Below are 20,954 nucleotides of genomic sequence, written 5' to 3'. Positions count from 1 at the left end.
TTCCTAAGATGGTGCTTCCTATGAGCAGAGTTTTTTTTTTTAAATAACTTCAATTGAGGGGGGGGGGTACTTGTTTTGATGCTCAACTAATCAAAGTCACCATTTCAGCCTAGCCAATTAAAATGACTAAATGTGGTAGCCCTAAAGTATTAGCTCAAGACTTTTTAAACTCATGAAGCAGTCCAAATATAGCCAACTTCAATCTTTCACCAAATCCCATCAGTTTTCTTTAACTTAGCCAGAGCTTTGACAAGGCAGCTTAAGCTTGGCTCAGGCTGTCTATAGCAACAGTCAGGTGCAGTTTTATTATGACTTATCCCAGCTACATGAATTAAGATCCAATCTCACTCTCCCCCTCTCCTTAACTGATTTACATGGGTGGGGGGGAATCATGCTTTTTGTCTGCGGAACATTTTTTTTGTTTTTACACCCTAAAGATAATTTTCAAGATTACCCTGAAAACAAGGAAAGTGAAATAATGGACCTATATTGTAAATGGATCTTTAAAAACCGTGGTCAAGTAGGCTGTGCCTTTTTAGTTAATCCCAGTGCAACTGTAGATCTTGTGGGTCAAGAAAATCTGTTGAAAACATACTTGGGGCAGTTGAGCTGAGAGGAGTTAATCCTGAAGAAGCATTTGGCATGGTAATGTCTAGCCACTCCATGTTGTCTAAATTTGTGTCCGGAAGATCAAGAGATAAACAGGAATTAGAAGCAGTGAATTGAGAATCTGTTGTTTCCATAGGTGACTGCGAGTGATCTAATATGCCAGAGTGGTTAAGGAGGTCATTTTGAAGGTCCTCAATTAGAGAGAAAGACTCTCTGTCCTCACTACTGCTTGCCAGATGAGGCATTCCATTTCCTGAAGGCAGAGTTCCTTCCAAGAGGGCTTCTAGCTGGTTCTCCAGAGATACAGAGAAATTGCTTGTTGGTTCTAAGGAGAGAGGAGGGGCCATTTGGACTTGTGGTGGCGGACGAGACACCACTGTGTTCACTGGCATTGTGGTGATATTGGCAGTAACGGGTCTCATTTTGGAAATCAGAGAAGGTTCTTCCTTGGTAGGCAGAGAAATCTCTGCATAAAAGGCAATGAGAGATAAATCAGTAAGATAGTTTATTTATTACATATAAAGAAAAAAAAACCTTACTCATTTGGGTGCACCACTGTAGCAATAAATTTATGCTTATGATACAATTAATTTGAAAGTGGTAAATTATTTATACAATTAAGTCTTGTGAGATAATTAAGTTATCAAGCTAATGTTTGTACAACTATCAACATGACTGAAGACATGTGCTGCAAAACCTATGTTACCCAAAGGAGTCAAATAGCCACCCCCTTTTTAGACTGCCTGCTATCTTCTCATTTCAATGATTCAATGAAGGTCCTCATTAAGACTCTTTACAAGACTTTCACAGATTATTGCAATGACTAAAGGGAGAAGATCTCTACTCAACACAGTGGATTCCAAATTGATTAACTGAGCTCATGCTGTAAACCACTGATCGTTAATAAACTGTCAATAACTTTCTGTACTAACTGGTTAAATATTAGGCCACTATCAACCTGATGTAGATAAATGTTATTGGACAGTCAATAAAAAATAATAATTTATTATTTAAACCCCACCCATCTGGCTGGGTTTCCCAAGCCACTAAGGCCGGCTTCCAACAAAATATTAAAAATACATTACTTTGAGAATGAGCTGCCTTTTTATGCTGAATAACAAACATGAAATCCAATAAGAGACACCCTTTTTATGAATGTCACTCTCAAGGATGCTCACAGCAAAATCCGTCTTGAGCAGAGATAAGGACGATATGTCTTAAAACATGTTGTTAGACTGCATCTCATTCTGCCTAACCACTGGCCATGCTATCTGGGACAGATGAACATCTGGAGGGCCACAGGGCCACCTTCCCTGCTCTATACCAAACAGCAAGAGCAGCAAATTGGAAGGGAAGCTGCCTCTTGGTACCAGTGTCACTACACTTACTAGGACCATGTAGGAGCAGGCAGGGCATCAGCACAAGTGGAGCCAATCCAGCATTCCCACACCACCCCAAACCTCGCTGTTGCCCTACCCTGTCCTTGTAAGTAGCAGCAAAGCCAGAGCTGGGCCGTCAAACCCACAGTGCTACCCCTCTCTGTCAGCTGTTCTTGTTAAATCAAAAATAGGAATAGGAAGCTCTCTCTACCATATGATCCATTTCAATCTGACTCACCTCCGCTTTTAATGAGAATATCAAAGAGGTCATCCATTTGCTGGCTGTGAACACTGGAAATCTGTAACACAAAGAGTTCTTTTTTCATTATGTCACACACCTTTCCCTAAAATATGAAAATATAAAATATGCCGCACACCCTATGTTTCTACCTAAATAAGGATGCTTTTGTGATCCCACTTGCTCTTTCTTAAATGTATTTTATTATTCAACCAAGTAGCAGTGTAGGGAAAAGAAAAGAAAAATCAATAAAGTAGAATTCAACAATTACAGATCTCATATCATTTTTTATTCCAAAGAAGGAACAGGCTTATGCATATTTAAGTTAACACAATTTTACTAGCTAAAGGACAACATTTTGCAGATCTGGGACACTTTTCCAAAGGATTGATGCAACTAAGGTTGCAGTGCTACACACTTACCTGGGAATAAACACTGCTGAATTTAGTTGGGAGGATACACATATAAGAATGTGCTGTAGGATCATTAGCAGCTATTCTGCTAAGAATTAAGATAATCACTGTTTCTGGAGAAAGGTGTACTACACAACTGCAGGCATGGGAAGAATGCTCTAATAGGCATAAATCAACACACAGGGTACAGAATACAGAGAAAGCCTTCTTCACTCATTACAGCTACCATGGTGCAAAAGAGCATGACAGTTGTCCCCTTACTTAGATATTATTCAGTCCTAGGTACATGCTAATGATGTGATCTTGGCTGGATTAGGCTGCTAGCAGACAGCCAATGAAGAATGATGATCAGAGAATATGAGGGCTTTGAAACTTTCAGCCTACTAAAGAGGGGAAGAAAGCCGAAAGTAAGGCAAAACTCTGATAGTTACAGTTTTAAAAGTGTGGGGAGGGGGAATGTGTCTCCCTTAATCTCCCCATGGCTGCTCCTTACAGAAAGATGTACAGAAAGTTGAATGTGATTATTCTGTGTAGAACAGTGAAACATGTCAAGTTGTTGCATTCCTGCATACATCTTACCTCTCGTTGAGAAGCCTGCAAACTGCGGGTCTGTTTGATGGCTTCTTCATAGCGTGGAGGGTCTTTTGCCTTAGTTATTGAATTGCTGAACAAAGATTGCTGCAAAATGTACTGTTGGGGTTGAGACTGGGAGGCCAGCTGTGTGAAACAATGGCAAACAGTCAGCAAATATTTGTGGCAGCAGACGGTTCTCAAACAGCATCTCTACAGAAATCCACGATTCCACATCACTTTCCTTTATGTGCTAACAGGGGCGTCGTAGGGGAGGGGCGGTAGGGGCGGTAGCCCCCAGTGACAGGGTGATAAGCGGTGCGTGGGGGTGACAAGCGGCGGCCCCTCCCGCCACTCCCACGCGCCGCCGCTCCCTCCGTCACCCCGGGAGCAGCAGCGCTGCACGGAAGGGGTGCTCGCTCGGCCGAGCGAGCACCCCGTCTGTGCAGCGCTGCTGCTCCCGGGGTGACCGGTGGTGCGTGGGGAGTGGCAGGAGGGGCCGCTGCTTGTCACCCCCACGCACCGCTGCTCACTCCGTCACCGTGGGAGCAGCAGCGCACAGTGTGTGCGGTGCTGCTGCTCCCGGGGCGACGGAACGAACGGCGGCCGAAAGAGAAGGGGGGGAGCAAAGCCGGCGCTTAAACGCGCCGCTTTGCTTCCTTTTTTCCTCCCCTTTCGGCGCTGAAAGAAGCCGAAAGGGAAGGGGGGGAAGCAAAGCGGGCGCTTAAACGCGCTGCTTTGCTTCCTTTTTTTCTCCCCTTTCGGTGCTGGCTAGGCTGTGATTCTGCAGCCCAGCCAGCGCCGAAAGAGGCGAAAAAAAGGAAGCAAAGCGGCGCGTTTAAGCGCCGGCTTTGCTCCCCCCCTTTCCCTTTTGGCTTCTTTCGGCGCCGAAAGGGGAGAGAAAAAGGAAGCAAAGCGGCGCGTTTAAGCGCCCGCTTTGCTCCCCCCCTTCCCTGCCGAAAGAGAAAGCGGGCAGGGTCCAGGGAAGCAAAGCCGGCGCTTAAACGCGCCGCTTCGCTTCCTTTTTTTTCCTCCCCTTTCGGCACTGAAAGAAGCCGAAAGGGAAGGGGGGGAGCAAAGCGGGCGCTCTCAAGCGCCTGCTACGTTCCTTCCTTTTTTCCTGGGGGCGTGGCGTCGCGCTGTGAACGTGCGTCATGACGCACGCACACGTCACGATGCCCCGCCCCCAGGGGTGCCTCTTGGCTTCCCGCCCCGGGCGGCCAAGGGGCTAGGAACGCCCCTGTGTGCTAATTTAGCACCTTGTACGTCATCTCCATTAATCTACTGGAAATGAAAAGTGCACATAAAGAACAACTTCCCTTTATATGACTGCGCAGTAAGAGTAGCCTATGGCATTTAGGGTTGAATCTGACTAAGTGTCATATACAATACACCTGCTGAAATGAATGCACCAGCATTAGTCGTGCCCACTTGTTTCTGAGTAGGATTAACTTTGGAGACAACCCTATCATTTAAATGTGGCCCCATCTTGTCTGGAAGTTGTTTTGATATTTAAAAGTTTCTCAGGTCAAAAAGAGAGGGTGCCTCCTTAATTTTATGCCATGGTCACAGTGCCTCAAATATGTTACTCTAGCAACCTCCAAGAAGAAGAAGAAGAAGAAGAAGAAGAAGAAGAAGAAGAAGAAGAAGAAGAAGAAGAAGAAGAAGAAGAAGAAGAGTTTGGATTTGATATCCCGCTTTTCACTACCCAAAGGAGTCTCAAAGCGGCTAACATTCTCCTTTCCCTTCCTCCCCCACAACAAACACTCTGTGAGGTGAATGGGGCTGAGAGACTTCAAAGAAGTGTGACTAGCCCAAGGTCACCCAGCAGCTGCATATGGAGGAGCGGAGACACGAACCCGGTTCCCCAGATTACGAGTCTACCACTCTTAACCACTACACCACACCATATATACTGTATTCTAGGGTAGGGGAACAAAGTATAAGCTATTACATCAAGCTGCATCAAAGGCAGCTGCTAAATCGAGAGACCAGAAACCTCCAGGTCCTCCTCCTGGTTATCTTATGTCCTTTGTAACTAAGAAGCAGTGTCTGAGTTTGCTTCCCCACTAATCCCTCCCGATCTCTTTTCCTTTTGTTTTGCATCTTTTAGATTGTAAGCCTAAAGGCAGGGACTGACTTATTCCTGATCTTTGCAAGCTGTTTCAGGAACTTCTTTTTGGCTTAATGGCAAGTTAATAAATACTTGAAATAAGTTAGTAACTGAATAAATAAAATGAATATACCTTCTGAGGAGCACTGGGTCCATTTTGCACCAAGGGCACCTGGTTCCCTGAGTGAACAGTGGTATTTGCTGTCTGACTAAACAAAGGTTGCTGTAGAGTTGTCACAGACTGATTCTGATAGGAAAATACTGTATTTGGTGAGGTAGGAGGAAATATCTGTAAAAACAAAATGTATGTATTTAAAACTCATGCATGCCATTTTTCTTCAAGTAAAAGGAGCATGGTGTACAATAACAATCAAGCAGCTCCTAGTGTGGCCAACAATAATAACATTAAATCTTAAATTGAATAAAATGCTCTAGTGCGCAATATCACTGAAGTGGAGAAAGTACAAAGGCCTTCCTTAACAAGGCAGTTGTAGCCAACCTTTGGTGATGCCTGCCAGATGTTCCTGGTCTACAACTCCCAACAGCCCCAGTCAGCAAGACAAATTGTAAGGAAAGATGGGAGCTGTAGTTCAACAACTTCTGAAGGGCCCCATGTTGGCTAGTCCTGTCATGGAGGGGTGGTCCTATGGAGATACAAGTTCAGCAGAGTAGTGGAACACCAAGCAAGGAGTACATTGGGGGCATTTCACACCCTGCCCTATTTGTGTTGGATGTAAGATTGCAGCCATAGGCTTTTTTGTAGTAGCAATGTCCTAGTAGCTTCTCCTGCATACACTTCAGTAAAATGAATGAGGTGTGGTATTGCACATTTCCTATTAAACAGAAGAAACTCAATGAAGTGCTACCATTTCTCTCTAATGAACCCAAAATGCTCACCAAATGGGACAGAAATGTATGTTTGCCTTATATTTGAAAATGCTAAGGCAGTTTAGAGAATTACGCATTGCTGTGTGATTTAATTTAGCATAGCCATTTTCAGAAGAAACAATAACAGGTTGTAGTACATTTCACAACTGATTTATTTTTTAAAAACAACAACAACAACAACAACCCTGAAATAATTACTTCCATTCAAGCATTTTGGTGATAATTATGCTAATATTTTTATACGAGGAAAAATTCTAACCTAAGAATCAGAGAAATGTAATAACAATTTATGAATCCTATTCAATGCTATATCCTACTTTAAGGAGTATCACATACTTTTAGTTAGGAAGCAGAAAAGTAAATAGTTCCACTGACAGTATGCAGTCTATCTGTATTCATAATTCACCAACCTGTCTGTTTTGTGGGGTGTGACCAAGCACATGCTGTGGGGAAGCATTTTCTTTGGATGCTGAAGAGTGCATCTGTGGTACTTTCTGGGACAAAGCAGAAGTAGATACTTGTGCCATGGCTGGAATGCCAGACTGTGGCTGGGCCTACAGGAGAAAGAGTATGGCTTGATTTCGCAGTAAAGGACACAGCTGGACTATTTGCATAAATAAAGATACCCAGGGATGTTATAATGAATCTTTAAATGTTTGACATCAAGTCCTCCTGAAGTATCTAAACACAGTGCTAAGGAAGATGGTGGGTTTGCATGTTCACAGCCCATGAGTAGCAAATGCTACTTTATGGACAGACAGGTGTTATGACCACTGTGGCTTCAATTGGCTTGGCTTCTGTGATGTCATAGTGGGCCTTGAGAGCTGCAGAACAGAAAGCTGAAAGGAAAATTAAGAGCTGCATGGTAAACGCAACAACCACAACAACTCTTGTTAAGTTAAACCTCACTGTCCTGTTCAGCATGAGAAAGAGTCATGGTCAGTGTGGCTCTGTAAAGCGGTTTTGCAGCTTTTAGAGGGAAGAAGCAAGCGATGCTTGCTGCCTGTATATGTGCTACAGGTGTGTGTGTGTGTGTGTGTGTGTGTGTGTGTGTGTGTGTGTTTGTGTGTGATGCAATTATCTATTTCAGTTGCATCCCTCCATCTTGACCTGACACAAGAGACGTATAAATATATCTAAAACTGAGCCAAACCACCGGCCCATCTGGCCTGGTACTGTCTGTGCTAAGTAGCAGCTCTCCAAGGCATTCTACAAATGCATCTCTCATCCCACTTACTGGAGATCCTTTTAGATTACTTGAAAGGCGCACATCAAACTGGGCATGTGCTCTACCACTGAGCTATGCCTTCTTCCTTCAGATGACTAGAGGCATCTTTTAGAGATAAGGGAAACAATGAGTGAAGCCAAAATTATGCATTTTTTATTAAACACTCACTTGAGAGGAGCATTCCAAGGTGTGCATGTGATCATTAACCCTGCTCTAGAAAAAATATGGGAAGGAGAGTGAGTTGGTCAATCCAAGTCTCTTTGAAATGAATTTTCTAACTGACATCACTGCCTATTTTAGCACCAGTCCACCAGGCACTTCTTGAGAAATCCCGAAAAGGTGTGCTGGTGCCACTTACAGTTATACACATTGCAAGAAAGTGTCTTTTTCTTTCATTCTTTTTTGAAAATCCCTGAATTTGTATATGTGGAACATTTTATGTCTTGCATCCATCTAGGCACATGATAATTTCTCTTATTATGTTTTATGGCAAGCTGTTCAGAAGAACAACTATTATTATAGTAATAACAGAATGGATTAATAATCTAATTCTGTCAGCCACTTTGCTGAAGCAGCAACTCACAGTAAATCCCCCTTGCACTGGTACCAGAGGCCTAATCCAGAGCCCCAATCTAATAACTGGTATGACTTTTTAATCCATTTACATTAGATCCTATGGCCAGTGCAGGATCCACCTGCAATATAAGTTTAAAGCACTATTGTACAGCTTGAAACTGTCATGAGTTCCTCCAAAAGATCTTGGGAACTGTAGTTTAAGGGGTCTGAGAATAGTCAGGAGACCCCTACTCCCTTCAGAGAGCTACATTTCCCAGAGTTCCCTGGTGAAAGGAACTGGCTGTTAAACCAATCTGGGAACTGTAGCTCTGTGAGGTGAACAGGGTTCCCCTGATGACCCTCAACATCCATAACAAACCATAATAGATAAAATAGTCATTGAAGTCACATGAAGAAAATTCCCCATAACTATCAGACTGTACATGACAATGACAAATAACTCAAAATGGAGGAACCTTTCGTACCTGTACCTGGATACTGCCCACAGGTAGTTGCATTGAAGTGGCAGAATTTGGACCCTGGAGAGAGAGTGGCAGTAGCAGCTGTGCTGTTCCTTGTGCAGTAAGTAGAGCTTGAGGCTGGGTAACAACAGCAGTTTGTGGCTGTCTCTGCGAACTTACATAAAACTGAGATATGACATTTTGTGGTTCAGCTTTGGCCAAAGGTACCTCCTGTTTGATAACAACAGCCTTTTTGGCAACTAGGTTCTGGACATCCACTGATACTGGCTGTCCTAAAGAATGGTTGGCTTCAGATACAGGTTGTTTTGCATCAGAGCAATCTGCTAAAGTGCCTTCCTCTTTGACATCATGACCAATATGCTTCTGGTTCAAAGTCAGTGTAATATTAGCTGAGGCTTGGGGTTGCTGCTGCTGAACCCGCTTTTCAACTTCAAGTTGCATTTTCAGCACTTCCACGAGTTTCTGCTCTTGCTCCAGTTTTCTTTTGAGCTCTTCAATCTGCTTCTCTTTTTCCTGAAGCTTACGGTCCTTTTCTGCTGCATCAAGCTCCATGCTGAACATGCTTCCACTGCTGTGACTGTCCTCATTTGTGGTAGCTCGAAGAGGAGGTGATGCATTTGGGAACTGTGATGGAGACATCACGGTCATGATTTCCGTCAAAGTATCTGCCATGTTAGTGTCATCCGTGCTGAGACTGGACGGCTCTGAAGGAGACGGGGAAATGGGCAAAGGGGAGTTGATGCATTCCATAGGTGTTGATTTGCTGCCAGTTCCACCAGATGTTGTTTCTGAAGAAAAGCTGGAAACTGAGCTAGCTATTGGCTTGTTTAATGTAGCAACAGGGAATACGGCAGTTATTTCTCCAGGCTGGCTGGTACAATTAGTGGAAGGAGCAACTGCCGCTGTATGACTAGCATTGATAGAATTATTGTTAAGATCCTGATAGGGTTTCAAACGCTCAATAAGATCCATTTTAGTTCCAGACACTGGCAATCCTCTTATCTTGAGCTCCATTTTCAGTTCAGCTACCTGAGTTTTGTTTTGTTTTTAAGGGAAAAAGAAGCATTTGTGAAAAAGAAGCCGACTAGTATCAGGATAACTCTGACACAGATTGCTTTTTTCTGCACACAGTAGATATTATGACTTATAGGGTGCCTAAAATTACTAAAGACAAAATAAATTAGGGAAGAAATAAAAGTAAAAGAGGGAAAGGGTGACTTGGGAAAAGCCAAATTGAACACATGTGTCTTAAGAGGTGCTTGAATGAAAAAAGATCAAAAAGAACATAGGACGCTGCTTTATAATGAATGACACCATTGGTTCATCTAGCTCAGTATTGCCTACACTGACTGGCAGCACCTCTACGGGGTTTCAGGCAGGAAGTCTCTACCAGCCCCACCTGGAGATGCCAGAGACTGTGCCTAGGGCCTCTTGCATACAAAGCTACAGTCCTTTCACAAGAGAGAAATGTGTAAGAGAGAAGGACTTTCCAGTGATATGAAGCTAGAATGGAAAAGGCACTGGTAGGAACAGTGAGATTAATCTTAGGTTGAAATAGAAGACTAGTACCTGCACAGTAAGTGTTCTGAGATGGAGCATGAACTGAAAGGAGCATTTAGAGATAGAAGAGAATATAGATATAGAGGAGAGAGACCAGGGAGACACGAAACGTAGAAGCGAAGGTGAGAAGTGAGAGGAAACCAACGAAAAGAACAATGCAAAGAAGTAATAGGACCTGGACAAAGAGTGGAAAAATATTAAACAAGGAGCAACAATGTGCAAGTGAAGTTCCTGCAAGCACAAGGTTTTCATGTTCACTGTGCTGCTTGATCACCTACCTCCATGTACATTCCCTTCCCTATGTGTGCAGAACCGACAGCAACATTGCACTTAATGGGCAAGCCCGATGGCACCTTACAAAGTAACCTTTATTATTATTTTTAATATAAGCTGTTGTCAGGTGCAGGCAACTTTGCAGGCATGAAGAATCATTCATAGGCAAGCAACTGAATTATCATTTACTACATTTTTATCCTGTTTTTCTTCCAAGGAGCCCAGATTAGCCACAGATGCTATCCTTCCTACTCCTACTCCTACACATTTACCTCCACAACCACCCAGAGAGTTGGTTAGGGTGAGAGGTGGGGGGTGGCCCAATATTACCATGTGAGCTTCATGGCAAAACAGTGAATTGAACCCAGGTCTCTGCAATCCAAGCCAACTACCAGTGAACAAGGTGAGTAAAGGGAGAAGGGTATGATTTGGGAACATTTGGAGTCCCATGAAAGCACTGCTACCATAAGAAGCAAACAAAAATCACTTTTGAAATGGTGGCATGATACTTTTTTTTTACCTTTAAATCATCCAAGCTAGGAGGCAGGGGCCCAGGTTTTCTGTTGGAAATATTATTGTTCTGTCTCGGAGTGCTGGCTGCTGCAGAAGATGTGCTATTGCTCAAAGTATTCAGTGGTATATTCCCAGTGTTGCTCTGTTTGTCACTCACTGGCCTTTAAGAAAAAAAGGAATTGAAGCTTTCAACCATTTTCTCTATGACCTCATTGTAATATGCATTGCCTTGAATGTGAAGTGATTTTCCAATTAACTATGAAGTATTTTATATATGCTACACAAGTCAGAGTATAGCACTAGAAATGCAAAATGCCCAAACCATTTGTTATTTTAAAATGTATTTTATTCTGTAAGCGTAACAATAGGGCCTTTGTTTAAAAATGCTGGAGGGAGTTTGTATTGAAATAAAATTTGTAAAACACTTTTTACTGCTTCCTCATTGGCTCAGCTGAAATGTGAATCCAGACAATTCACATTTCACGGGGTGGGCAGTACATGCAAACTGGCCTTGATCTTCCCAGAAAAGGGAAATCTGGCAGTTTCTATCAGGATAATAACTTCTGTATATGTCTCAGAGAAGCAGAAAGCCTATCTTTTGACACTAAAATAGCTATCCTTGAGAATGCATTTAATACTTACTTATACAATACATGTTTAATATGAAATGCTGTGTGCATAAGAGACAGCCAGCCCTTTGTCTCTGATGGTAAGGGCTGGAAGCCTCATTTCTATGGGTGTCTGCAAAGGCCTGTTGCCTGCAACAGTGCTAGCTCCATATTAACAGTCACAGCCTACTCTTCGGAAGCATCATCTGGACTAAACAAGATTTGATGTTAATTGCACCCATGTAATTAGCATACAGTTTTTTTCTCTCACAGTAACAGTGGGGAAGACTGAACAGCCTCGGTGCTGCGTGAGATGGGGAAAAGAATTTTAACTCTTCTACCCCTGTCATGGTAACAACAACAACACTGCCTCTTCACAGGTTCAATATGCATTTCAGTGGAAGCTGCTTTTGGCCATAACACAGACAGCAGCTTTCGAAAGGCAATTTTTATCTACGCTGTAGCAGAGAGAGAAAGAGCAATCTCCCCCATCCCCATACTCTGAAGGCCGCTACATACATTGCAGAAAGCACACATTATTGTAAACACACAATTAACACTCCATCTAGTTTAGTCCTTAGTCTGTTTGGATAATGGGATTTGGCACCTCATTTGTGGTGAAGATCAAGGAGCTGTTCCTATGTGACCAGAACTTTGCTTTATACCATCATATGTCCACCCTGCCTTTGCTATCCTATATACCGTATTTTTCGCTCCATAGGACGCTCCGGACCATAGGGCGCACCTCATTTTTAGAGGAGGAAACAAGGAAAAAAAATATTTTTCTGGTTTTCCTCCTCTAAAAGCCCTGTTTTGTTTTGTTTTTTGTTTTGTTTTTGAGGATCAGCTAAAAGTTTTGCAGCTTTTTTTGCAAAGGGAAAAGCCCTGGGGTTTTGGGGTTTGATTTTTTTGGAGGATCAGCTAAAGGTTTTGCTGCTGTTTTTGCAAAGGGAAAAGCCCTAGGGTTTTTTTTTTTTTTTTGAGGATCAGCTAAAGGTTTTGCAGCTTTTTTTGCAAAGGGGGAAAAGCAAAGCTCCTTTTGCAAAGGGGGAAAAGCAAAGAGGAAAAGCCCCATTTTTATGGGGTTTAACTCACATTTCTGAAAAATCCTAAGGAAAGGGAGCCATTTCTACTGTTTGTAGACAGATAATCTAATCAGCCAGTCACATGTCCTGGGGAAACAAACAACCTCCCTCTGCAGCACATTCAACAAAGGAGGGCGGGGCTGAAAGGGAGCCGGGACTCTTATCTCTCTCCCGATCTCTTGCTGATCAGCTGCTGAGCGGGTCCTTTCAACACTCCCTTTTCTCTTTGTAAAATAAAAAGCACAATTTGCTTTTGGCCCCTGGGCAATTCAGCTCCAGGGACCACCATTCGCTCCATAAGACGCACAGGTATTTCCCCTTACTTTTTAGGAGGAAAAAAGTGCGTCTTATGGAGCAAAAAATACGGTACATCTGATGTGCAAGGCTTTAAATAGCACTGTTGTCCTGGACTGAATTGCTGCAATGTGCTAGGGTTGGGGGTTGTTGATGCATCCATTTTTGCCTAGCACAGCAGATCATATGATTGGGCTTTATGTTTTCTCTCTCTCTTTAACCAGACAAAACAAGTTTGATGTGTGTGTGCTTTTTTTTTTAAGAGGATGGCAACCCCTGCCTATCAAACTAGGTTTCCTTTGCTTCAAAAACCTTCAGGAGAAATAGAAGACAAGTCCTGTGTTCCTCAATTCCATTGTTTCCAACAGAATTCTTCTGTAGTTCAGAAACCTACTCACTCCCCAAAACACCAAAGCAAGCACAGCAGTTGATATGTCTTATTAAAGACCATCCCCTCTCCCACACAGGGGGGGAAACTGACAAAGCATCACATACTTGAGTGGTGCAGGAAGAATCGTCTGGTAGTTGTAGTGCTGCTGCTGTTGGCTCAGGATCTGCAGTTGCAAAAAAAGCTGTTGTTCTTGCAGCAAGCGAGCATAGTTGGAGTCCATCTGTGGCTCATTCTTCTCACCTTTCTGATCAGGTGGGATGTACTGATGGTACTTCAGTTTCTTAACTCTGGGCTTTGGTTCTTTGCTTTTCTTGCTCCGAGGTTTGTCACTTGGGTTCTTGGAGTGGGGTTGCTATTCACAGACAGACAACATAAACAATGAGTTGGAGCTAAAGGTTGCCTTCTGCTCAGGGAAGGGCTATTTTACACCTTGCAATAGAATGCCATGTAAGAACAGTGCAGCTAAACCCAAAGATGTCACTCTGCAAAGGTACACATAGTGATTTCCCTTTTGCTTATGGCTCTTTGTATCCAAAGAAGCCAAGAACGCTTGCTTAGGTTTATATGAAAACCAGTGCTTGTGATTTGTTTCTCTCCAAACAAAAATGAGAAGGAAGAGTGATTTTAGCAGTGTGATTTTAGCAGTGAGCACTAGGATGCTGGCTTGTCTATTCAGTGTAGAATTTAAACAACACTGAATGCAAGTCGGCTTAGCATGCACTCCCAAAGGTTCCTTTGCAATGGGATTTACAGTTGGCACTGTTTAAATTCAGCACTGAATACAAGTCCCACTGCTTTCCAGTGCGATCGAATATACCAGATGTCATATAATGTCAGTTTATTGATAAATGGGAGGGCCCACCCATCTGTCAAATCTGGCTGGCAGAGGGTGGACCATACTATGTCTGAAGCAGTCCTAAATAAAATGACTAACCTTTCAAATTGTGTTGGTTACCTGTGAAGTAAGACACTACCCCCTCCACCCCAAAACTTCTCTCTATACCAGTTAGGTCAGCAGTAAACCACCCTGTGATCGTCAGATGGAGGATGGTATATAAATTTAATAAACAAATAATAATAATAATAATAATAATAATAATAATAATAATAATAATAATAATACATTGATGACAAATGACATTGGCTCCAATCCAGCTTTAGTTTCTGGCAACCAATCACTATATTAACTGGTGGCCCAAGATAAGCAGCTGTTTCCCCATACAAATCAAAAGATGCAAGCAGTCACTTCAATGAGGCCCAATGGAACATCAAAATGCTAACAGAGAGGTTATTCAGATGCACTTCTGCATCTACAATGGCTATGTACAGATGGCTGCCAGTCTCCTTTTCTGGATAGTGCAACTATCTTTTAGCAAACAAAAGGCAATTCTATTCTGTGCTTGTATATTCTGTCAGGCAAATGTGATCTACCCAGCATGTTTAGGAATTAATTGCACCGATCACAAATTTGTTCATTTGTTTCTACCAAATATGTCAAGAAGAGAAACTGTACTGTTAATTCCAACCTAAGTTGTAACTTCATTAAAGGTTGTCTAATTCAGAGAACTGTACAGAGCAGGGGTGGGGAGCCTGTCTCCCTTTGGATGTTGCAGAACTGTAACTCCCATCATCCCCAGCCATTAGCTGTGCTATCTAGGGCTGGTGGGAGTTGGAGTTCAGCAGAATCCAGAGGTTGACAGGTTCTCCATCCTTAGCACAATAGATAGGCAAAAGGATAGGCAAAGGGATTTAGGGGTTCATAACAGTCATTGTGCATGTTGTGCTTCTCTTCTTGCATCATTTGCTGTGATTCTCTTGTTGCATTGTTTCTATTTAGGTACCAATGACAGATACTGCATCTACAGGTGAAACTCGAAAAATTGGAAGTCCATTTATGTAAGCAATTGTTTTCATTAGCTACTGGAGTTTAATATATGAGATATACTCATGACATGCAAAGCGAGATATGTCAAGTCTTTGCTTGTTATAATTGTGATGATTGTGGTGCACAGCTGATGAAAACCCCAAAGTTTAAATTGTTAATTTGGGGTTCTCATCAGCTGTACGCCATAATCATCACAATTATAACAATTAGCAATTTGAATGTGCAGACTGTCCTACTAGTCTGTAATAATTTGTAGCTTTGGAACAAATAATCATGAATGAATGAGAACAGAAAGCAAATGTAACAGTCAACTTTTTTTCCCCCTTGGGCTGCAGGCCATGTTTATAAACAAAAACGGCAGATCACAGGCCAGTATTACAGTTACAGGAACTTTATTAAGGAAATTCCTCACAACCACTGCAACAAACTGACTTGGCTTCAATCAATAATTAAAAAACAACTATAGCACAGATTCACTGTGCAAGAGCCTAATCAAAAACACTAGTCTCCTATTTATGGTAACCAAATCCAAAAGTCCCCTCCCCAAGTCTTCCAAAGTTGAAACCATATGTCCACATGTTTCATGACGCACAGAGGCTCCCACACACATTTGAACTTACCGGTATATATCCGCCAGCTGCATTTCTGAACTAGCACTTGGAGTGGAGAAAATGGGGACTCCCATTACATATGCAACACATTCCCTGCACCAAGTTCCATCTGCTCACAACCATCCAAAGTTCTCACTTGTCCTCAATAACTGCCAGTGTATATTGGTGGCATCTTCCAGATACCCTTAGCAGGTTCAGTTCGCTTAAACCTATGCTGTTAACTATTTTGCTAAGCAAACTCTCCAAAGCCTAGCAAACTTAGATCGTTCCAGTCTGTGGCTTCCTAAATGCTAGTGGTGAGCAGTAACTGTTGGTGGAAATGTGATGCAGAGGCAGCATTGGCTAGTATTTGTTAGGGCACAAATATTGGCATATCCGACTATCCTACTTCTCAATAATTACCTGTCCCTTCTTAGGGACAGTTGCCTCACAAGTCAGAGATCTGTTGCATTACACAGCTTTAGGTGATATGTGATCTTTAAAATCTAACCACTGCAGGAAAAGCTGGGTTAGCTGATAGGTGACATCACCAGTGTCTATTTGACTGAGGGAAATGCCTTATAAAACAATTTTATAGAAACTGGCAGAGGGTTGTCCTTTCCTGCAATCCTCTGAAGGCCACTAATCCAGCTGGCATAATAATAAACCTTGGGGATAGCAATACTAAATCTGTATTGACACTGAAATTCATGTGTAGGTGTGTGTGTGTTTTACGGAAGGCTGAACATCCCTTGCCAATATCCTACTTCCTCCCACATCATCTCAGAAAATGCAGTGTTGGGAACACAACACTTGCAAAACAAAACAAAAACCCCACCATAAGTCCAACTACAAATAACTGTTCAGTGAATGTTGTAAATGTCATACATTTTTACATCACTTATTTTCCTTCAGAAGTACCTTCTACTGTAATGTACAGAAGTGGATTCTGTCAAAAACGTGGTGCTTAAAATTAACATATCAGCCAAATAACAACTTGGCCATGATTTGTGCTCTTCTGTGATGGCTTCAGTGGCACCTGTACTTATACAAAGTTATCTTTACTTATGCTGTTTCATTTTTCAAATGTCTGTCCTGCAAGATCCATAATACTAGTACAAGAATCTGGCAATTTTTCTCACCTCTCCTGTTGTGAGATTTTTCTTTGTTACTAGAGTAAATAAGCCAAACAAATCAAGCATGACTGTTTTCTCATACCTTTATTAGTGTTGGCCCACTGCTGAGTTTTGTTGCCAACACAGTATTTGGGGTAAGAGAAGCAGCAGCTGCAGAGCGTGTAGTGTGCTGATCAGTGACAGGCAGCTTCAGAAATTCAGGTAGTGATGGTGTTAATGTGGGATACTGATAATAAAGAAAAGAAAAGAAAATTAGTAACTACTGCCCAAACATTTTTTCAACATAGGCATTGGTTTTTCTAAGAGAATTTACATCACACATATTCCCCAAAAGAACTAGAGCCACAAAATTCTCCAAAATTTGTCAAGAAGAGCAATGAAAGGAAACTTTTACTCTAGATACATTTATGTCTCAAGAGTGGCCAGTATAATTTTGAAAAATCAAAAAAATATTTTTTTAGGTGGCCTGTAGAATTAAACATCCCCCCAAAAGGTTTGTGTCTTCCTTTTGCTACTGAAAGTATCCAAATTTAAGAAAAAGTCACTGGAAATAGCGTGTCAGAGAGAGTAAATTCACGCTAAAGGTTGATAACATTTTGTTGAGTGTGGCCAGGGTTTCCCTCCACACTCAGGGTCTGGTTCCTCCAATTTATCCCACTGCTGTCAAGCTTTCTCTAGGTTAAAGCACTAGGATTGCTGAAAACAATGTTCCCAGCACTCACCAGCTACAAGCATACTGGCTGCATGAATTACATTTTAAAATAATTTTAATTTGGCAAAATTAAACAAAAAAATTAAGCCTGCAAAAGTGCATTTAACAAATATTTGGAATGTTATTAATGACAATTTGTCATTTCTTCTCCTTGTGCACTCAGGCAGTGATTGTCAATAGAAGTGGAATCAAAATGAAATCATTGAAAAAAGGGAGGAATCAGAATGCTTGGGGAAACCCCTGGAACATTATTTGCAGAACTACAAATAATGATGATTTTGATCATGATCATGATGATGGAGTTGACCCTCCACCCGAAGAAACCCAGCCCTATAAGGATTCTGCAAGCTCATTAGTCACAGACATAGTATCAGTTGGAAAAAGGGAAAACATGGAAAAAGGAGAAGAGAGGTGGAAGGGGATGGAATGGCCTGCTGGAGGAGGGAATGGCTGGCTGGGTGGCAGGCATTCTGAACAAAATTCCTGTTAGAGAGGCAAGGAAATACAGATCTCATTTGCTAAGCCAAACCATGACTTAGTGCAAAGGAGAAAACATGGGTTCCCAGAGTGAAGACTGCAGCCACTATGCTCTTGCCCTGGTCCTGATGGCCTTTGGTTACATAATAAAGATTTGGATTACTTAAAATGGGAATCATTGTTGTCTCTATTTTGGAACCATGTTTGCTTGTTTTTTCTCTGGGAGAAGGGCGAGTTTCTTTTTTAAAAAAAACTTTGGATGCTCGACAGCATTCTGAATCAAGATGGCACATAAAAGCATCACTCTGGCATGATTTTGCTCTTTTTTTGGCATAGGTTGGGTCCACTACTTTTGACACCTCTGAAGATTTCATCATACCATTTGGCAGGTCTTCACAAACTTTGGTGTGACAGTTCTAACCTGTGCCAATCTGGATAGCTTTGAAGGTTTTGCTGCCCAATTTGGCACAATGGCATCAACCTGCACAAATGTGGATGCCTCTGGAAATATCATCACCAGTCTTCATCTATGTTTGGGTGCCAGACACCATTTTGAATCAAGATGGTGGACCAAACTAACCATAATTAAATATTAGCTCCCCAACATTTTATTATTATTATTCAGTGCCAGTTCAGGTTCTTCCCCAAGTTAGTTTGGAGTCCTGAGTTGGTGTGTGTGTGTGTGTGTGTGTGTGTGTGTGTGGAGAAAACAGTAAGGGGAAAATTCAGATCAAGGCTGCATTGCTCCAATACTTAAAAGTAATTACACTGCTTAAATCATATACAAATGATAGAGGATATGAAATTATTCATATCTCATGTAAAGATAAACTGGACACCACAAGGGAGATGTGTGCAAGAGTTTACCAGTGCCTCCCCCTATAAGCTATTTTGCTGCTCCGAGTCAACCCCTGCCCCAAGCTGTCTATATCCATATCTTTCCCCCAATGGCTAGAAGAGAACTAAGCAGCCCCTCTCTGTACCATTCCTCCATTTAAACTGCCATCCATCTGCAATTGCTTGTAATTAAAATCCAATCATTCATACATAGTTACATGAATCTATTGTGTAATATCTGGTCTGGTCTCAAGGGAGCATGGTAAAGATTGGATTTAGCAATTTTACACAAAAACCGTTAACCACAAGAGAAAACCTCTGTAAGAATAACCTACAATTTCCAGAAATGAAATACTTTAAATGTTTCTCAATGGAACTAAATGAATAAAAGTGTTCTTAAATGTTACTTTAAAACTAGTTGGGAAGAGCACGATAGCAAGGAACACCTTGTGTTGTGCAATCACTTCTTTCATCCTGCTTTTAGTTTTTAAAAGGAAAAGAACCTAATTTATTTTTGTACTAACTGTAACAAAAAGAAATTTATGTTCCTGGCTAAATATTTGATTGCACGTATGAAGAAATGTTAAATATCTAGACCATGAAGAGAGAAGAAACAGCTATGACACCAAAGACAGAGGGAGATTTTTCAGCCAAGTACAACTGGAAAAAGGAGAAGAGAATTCATTTCCAGTCAAAATGATCTTCCACATCACGTTTTAAAGACATTGCATCTAAAAATAAATATGCTATTGCCATTCTATGTAATGTGTGGATAGTTAACAGATACTTATTTAAGAGATTTCCTGGCCACAGTGCTGTGTGTATTTATTCTAGATGAATCAAACAGGCCCAGCACTTTCATCTATAGACATCAAGATATCACAGGGGTTGTCAACATTTTTGAGCCTGGGGAGGCAGGAATTAGCCTTTCCTCCCCAGCCGCACTCTCCCAAAAGATCCTACCACTACCACATACAATAACCAAGCTGGGGGGGGGGGAGTGGAGTCTTTTATTAAAGCCAACAGAAGGCTTCTTCCAAGCCAATTTGCAGCAGGGGGGGATTTCAGGGGGGTGGTCACGGCTGAAGAGGTGAGAGTTAACACTTCCTCCCCACTAGAATCCCTTCATTGTCATTAAGCTTGGAAGGAAAAAGAAAGTATGCAAAGGAAGCCACTATATGTAAGTTTTATGGAAAATATACGGATTCCGGGGTTTTTTCTTGGCATAGAAATCCCCGACTATTATGCATGTTGGAGCTCATATTGAATAACGACAGGGAAGACTTTCTACTGCTTTTCAGAGCAGAGTTTGAAATCTACCTGCTGAGCATACGCATCTAACAAAAATGCGACAGAATTACTTAAAGTAATGAACATTTTCTACCCACCAAAACTTCAGGGTTTTCATAAAACACAACAGACATTTATCAAATAGAGAAAGGATATCTTAAGAATGCTTGGTTAACAGCAAAATATGACGATAACTAAGGTTATGGCATGGAATCAAGACACTTTACCTGATTAGTAGTGGGGGTTGGCAAGACTGGAGATGGTGCCTCTCTTGTTTTGAGCTCACCAGGGGATGCTGCCGAGCCCTGGGATTCCTGACTAGCAGGTTGATCTGGAGATAAAGCATCACTGCTGTCTTCATCAAAGGATTCATCTAATCCTTGAGGATAGTTCTCCTGACCAACCGCTGAAATGAAAGGGGGTGGGGGTGGGAAATCACCTTTTAATGCCATGATAATGCAGAAACAATTTACTTGTTATTTTTGACATGTATCCAACACTCATTCGGTGAAGACCTGTGGACATTTCACAAGCAACAGACCTTCTTGTATGAAGGCCTTCTTTGTATGAGTTTGGGCCAAACTAAACAAAGCAGCATTGGACACTTGTTTTAATGTCTACTCCAGTTCCACATAAAACAGGTTGGAGATTTTAACAGTACAAGAGTGCATGGCAGAGAGGTGCTAAACTTTCCTTGGTTCCATGTTTTCTGTATTCTCAGCTCCAGGTAATCTTCTCCATTTCTGACTCAGTACTGAGGTCAAAAAAGTAAAAAAAAAAAGTGCCCAGAGCAATAAACTGTGTAGAAGCAAGGTATGGGGGCATTTG

At 41.8% G+C, this 20,954-nt stretch overlaps 1 protein-coding gene across 3 annotated transcripts in view; it reads right to left on the bottom strand.

Annotated features, from left to right (window-relative positions):
• Window positions 1–416: 416 nt before the first annotated feature.
• The window catches only part of MRTFB (myocardin related transcription factor B), a 90,811-nt gene continuing 70,273 nt past the window's right edge, over window positions 417–20,954 (bottom strand). For all 3 annotated transcript variants that reach the window (XM_033166529.1, XM_033166528.1, XM_033166531.1), the window contains 10 exons: window positions 20,354–20,532; window positions 16,893–17,036; window positions 13,304–13,551; window positions 10,829–10,982; window positions 8,479–9,504; window positions 6,621–6,764; window positions 5,456–5,611; window positions 3,219–3,356; window positions 2,227–2,287; window positions 417–1,075 (listed from right to left, as the gene is read on the bottom strand). In XM_033166529.1, the coding sequence (XP_033022420.1) occupies window positions 540–1,075; window positions 2,227–2,287; window positions 3,219–3,356; window positions 5,456–5,611; window positions 6,621–6,764; window positions 8,479–9,504; window positions 10,829–10,982; window positions 13,304–13,551; window positions 16,893–17,036; window positions 20,354–20,532 (2,786 nt within the window). In that variant the 3' untranslated portion in view covers window positions 417–539. The remainder of the gene's footprint in view (window positions 1,076–2,226; window positions 2,288–3,218; window positions 3,357–5,455; window positions 5,612–6,620; window positions 6,765–8,478; window positions 9,505–10,828; window positions 10,983–13,303; window positions 13,552–16,892; window positions 17,037–20,353; window positions 20,533–20,954) is intronic.

The sequence above is a fragment of the Lacerta agilis genome, chromosome 13, assembly GCF_009819535.1.
Source record: "Lacerta agilis isolate rLacAgi1 chromosome 13, rLacAgi1.pri, whole genome shotgun sequence".
NCBI lineage: Eukaryota > Metazoa > Chordata > Lepidosauria > Squamata > Lacertidae > Lacerta > Lacerta agilis.
The sequence above is the reverse complement of the archived record's forward strand: the minus strand, read 5'-3'. Positions and strand labels throughout refer to the sequence as shown.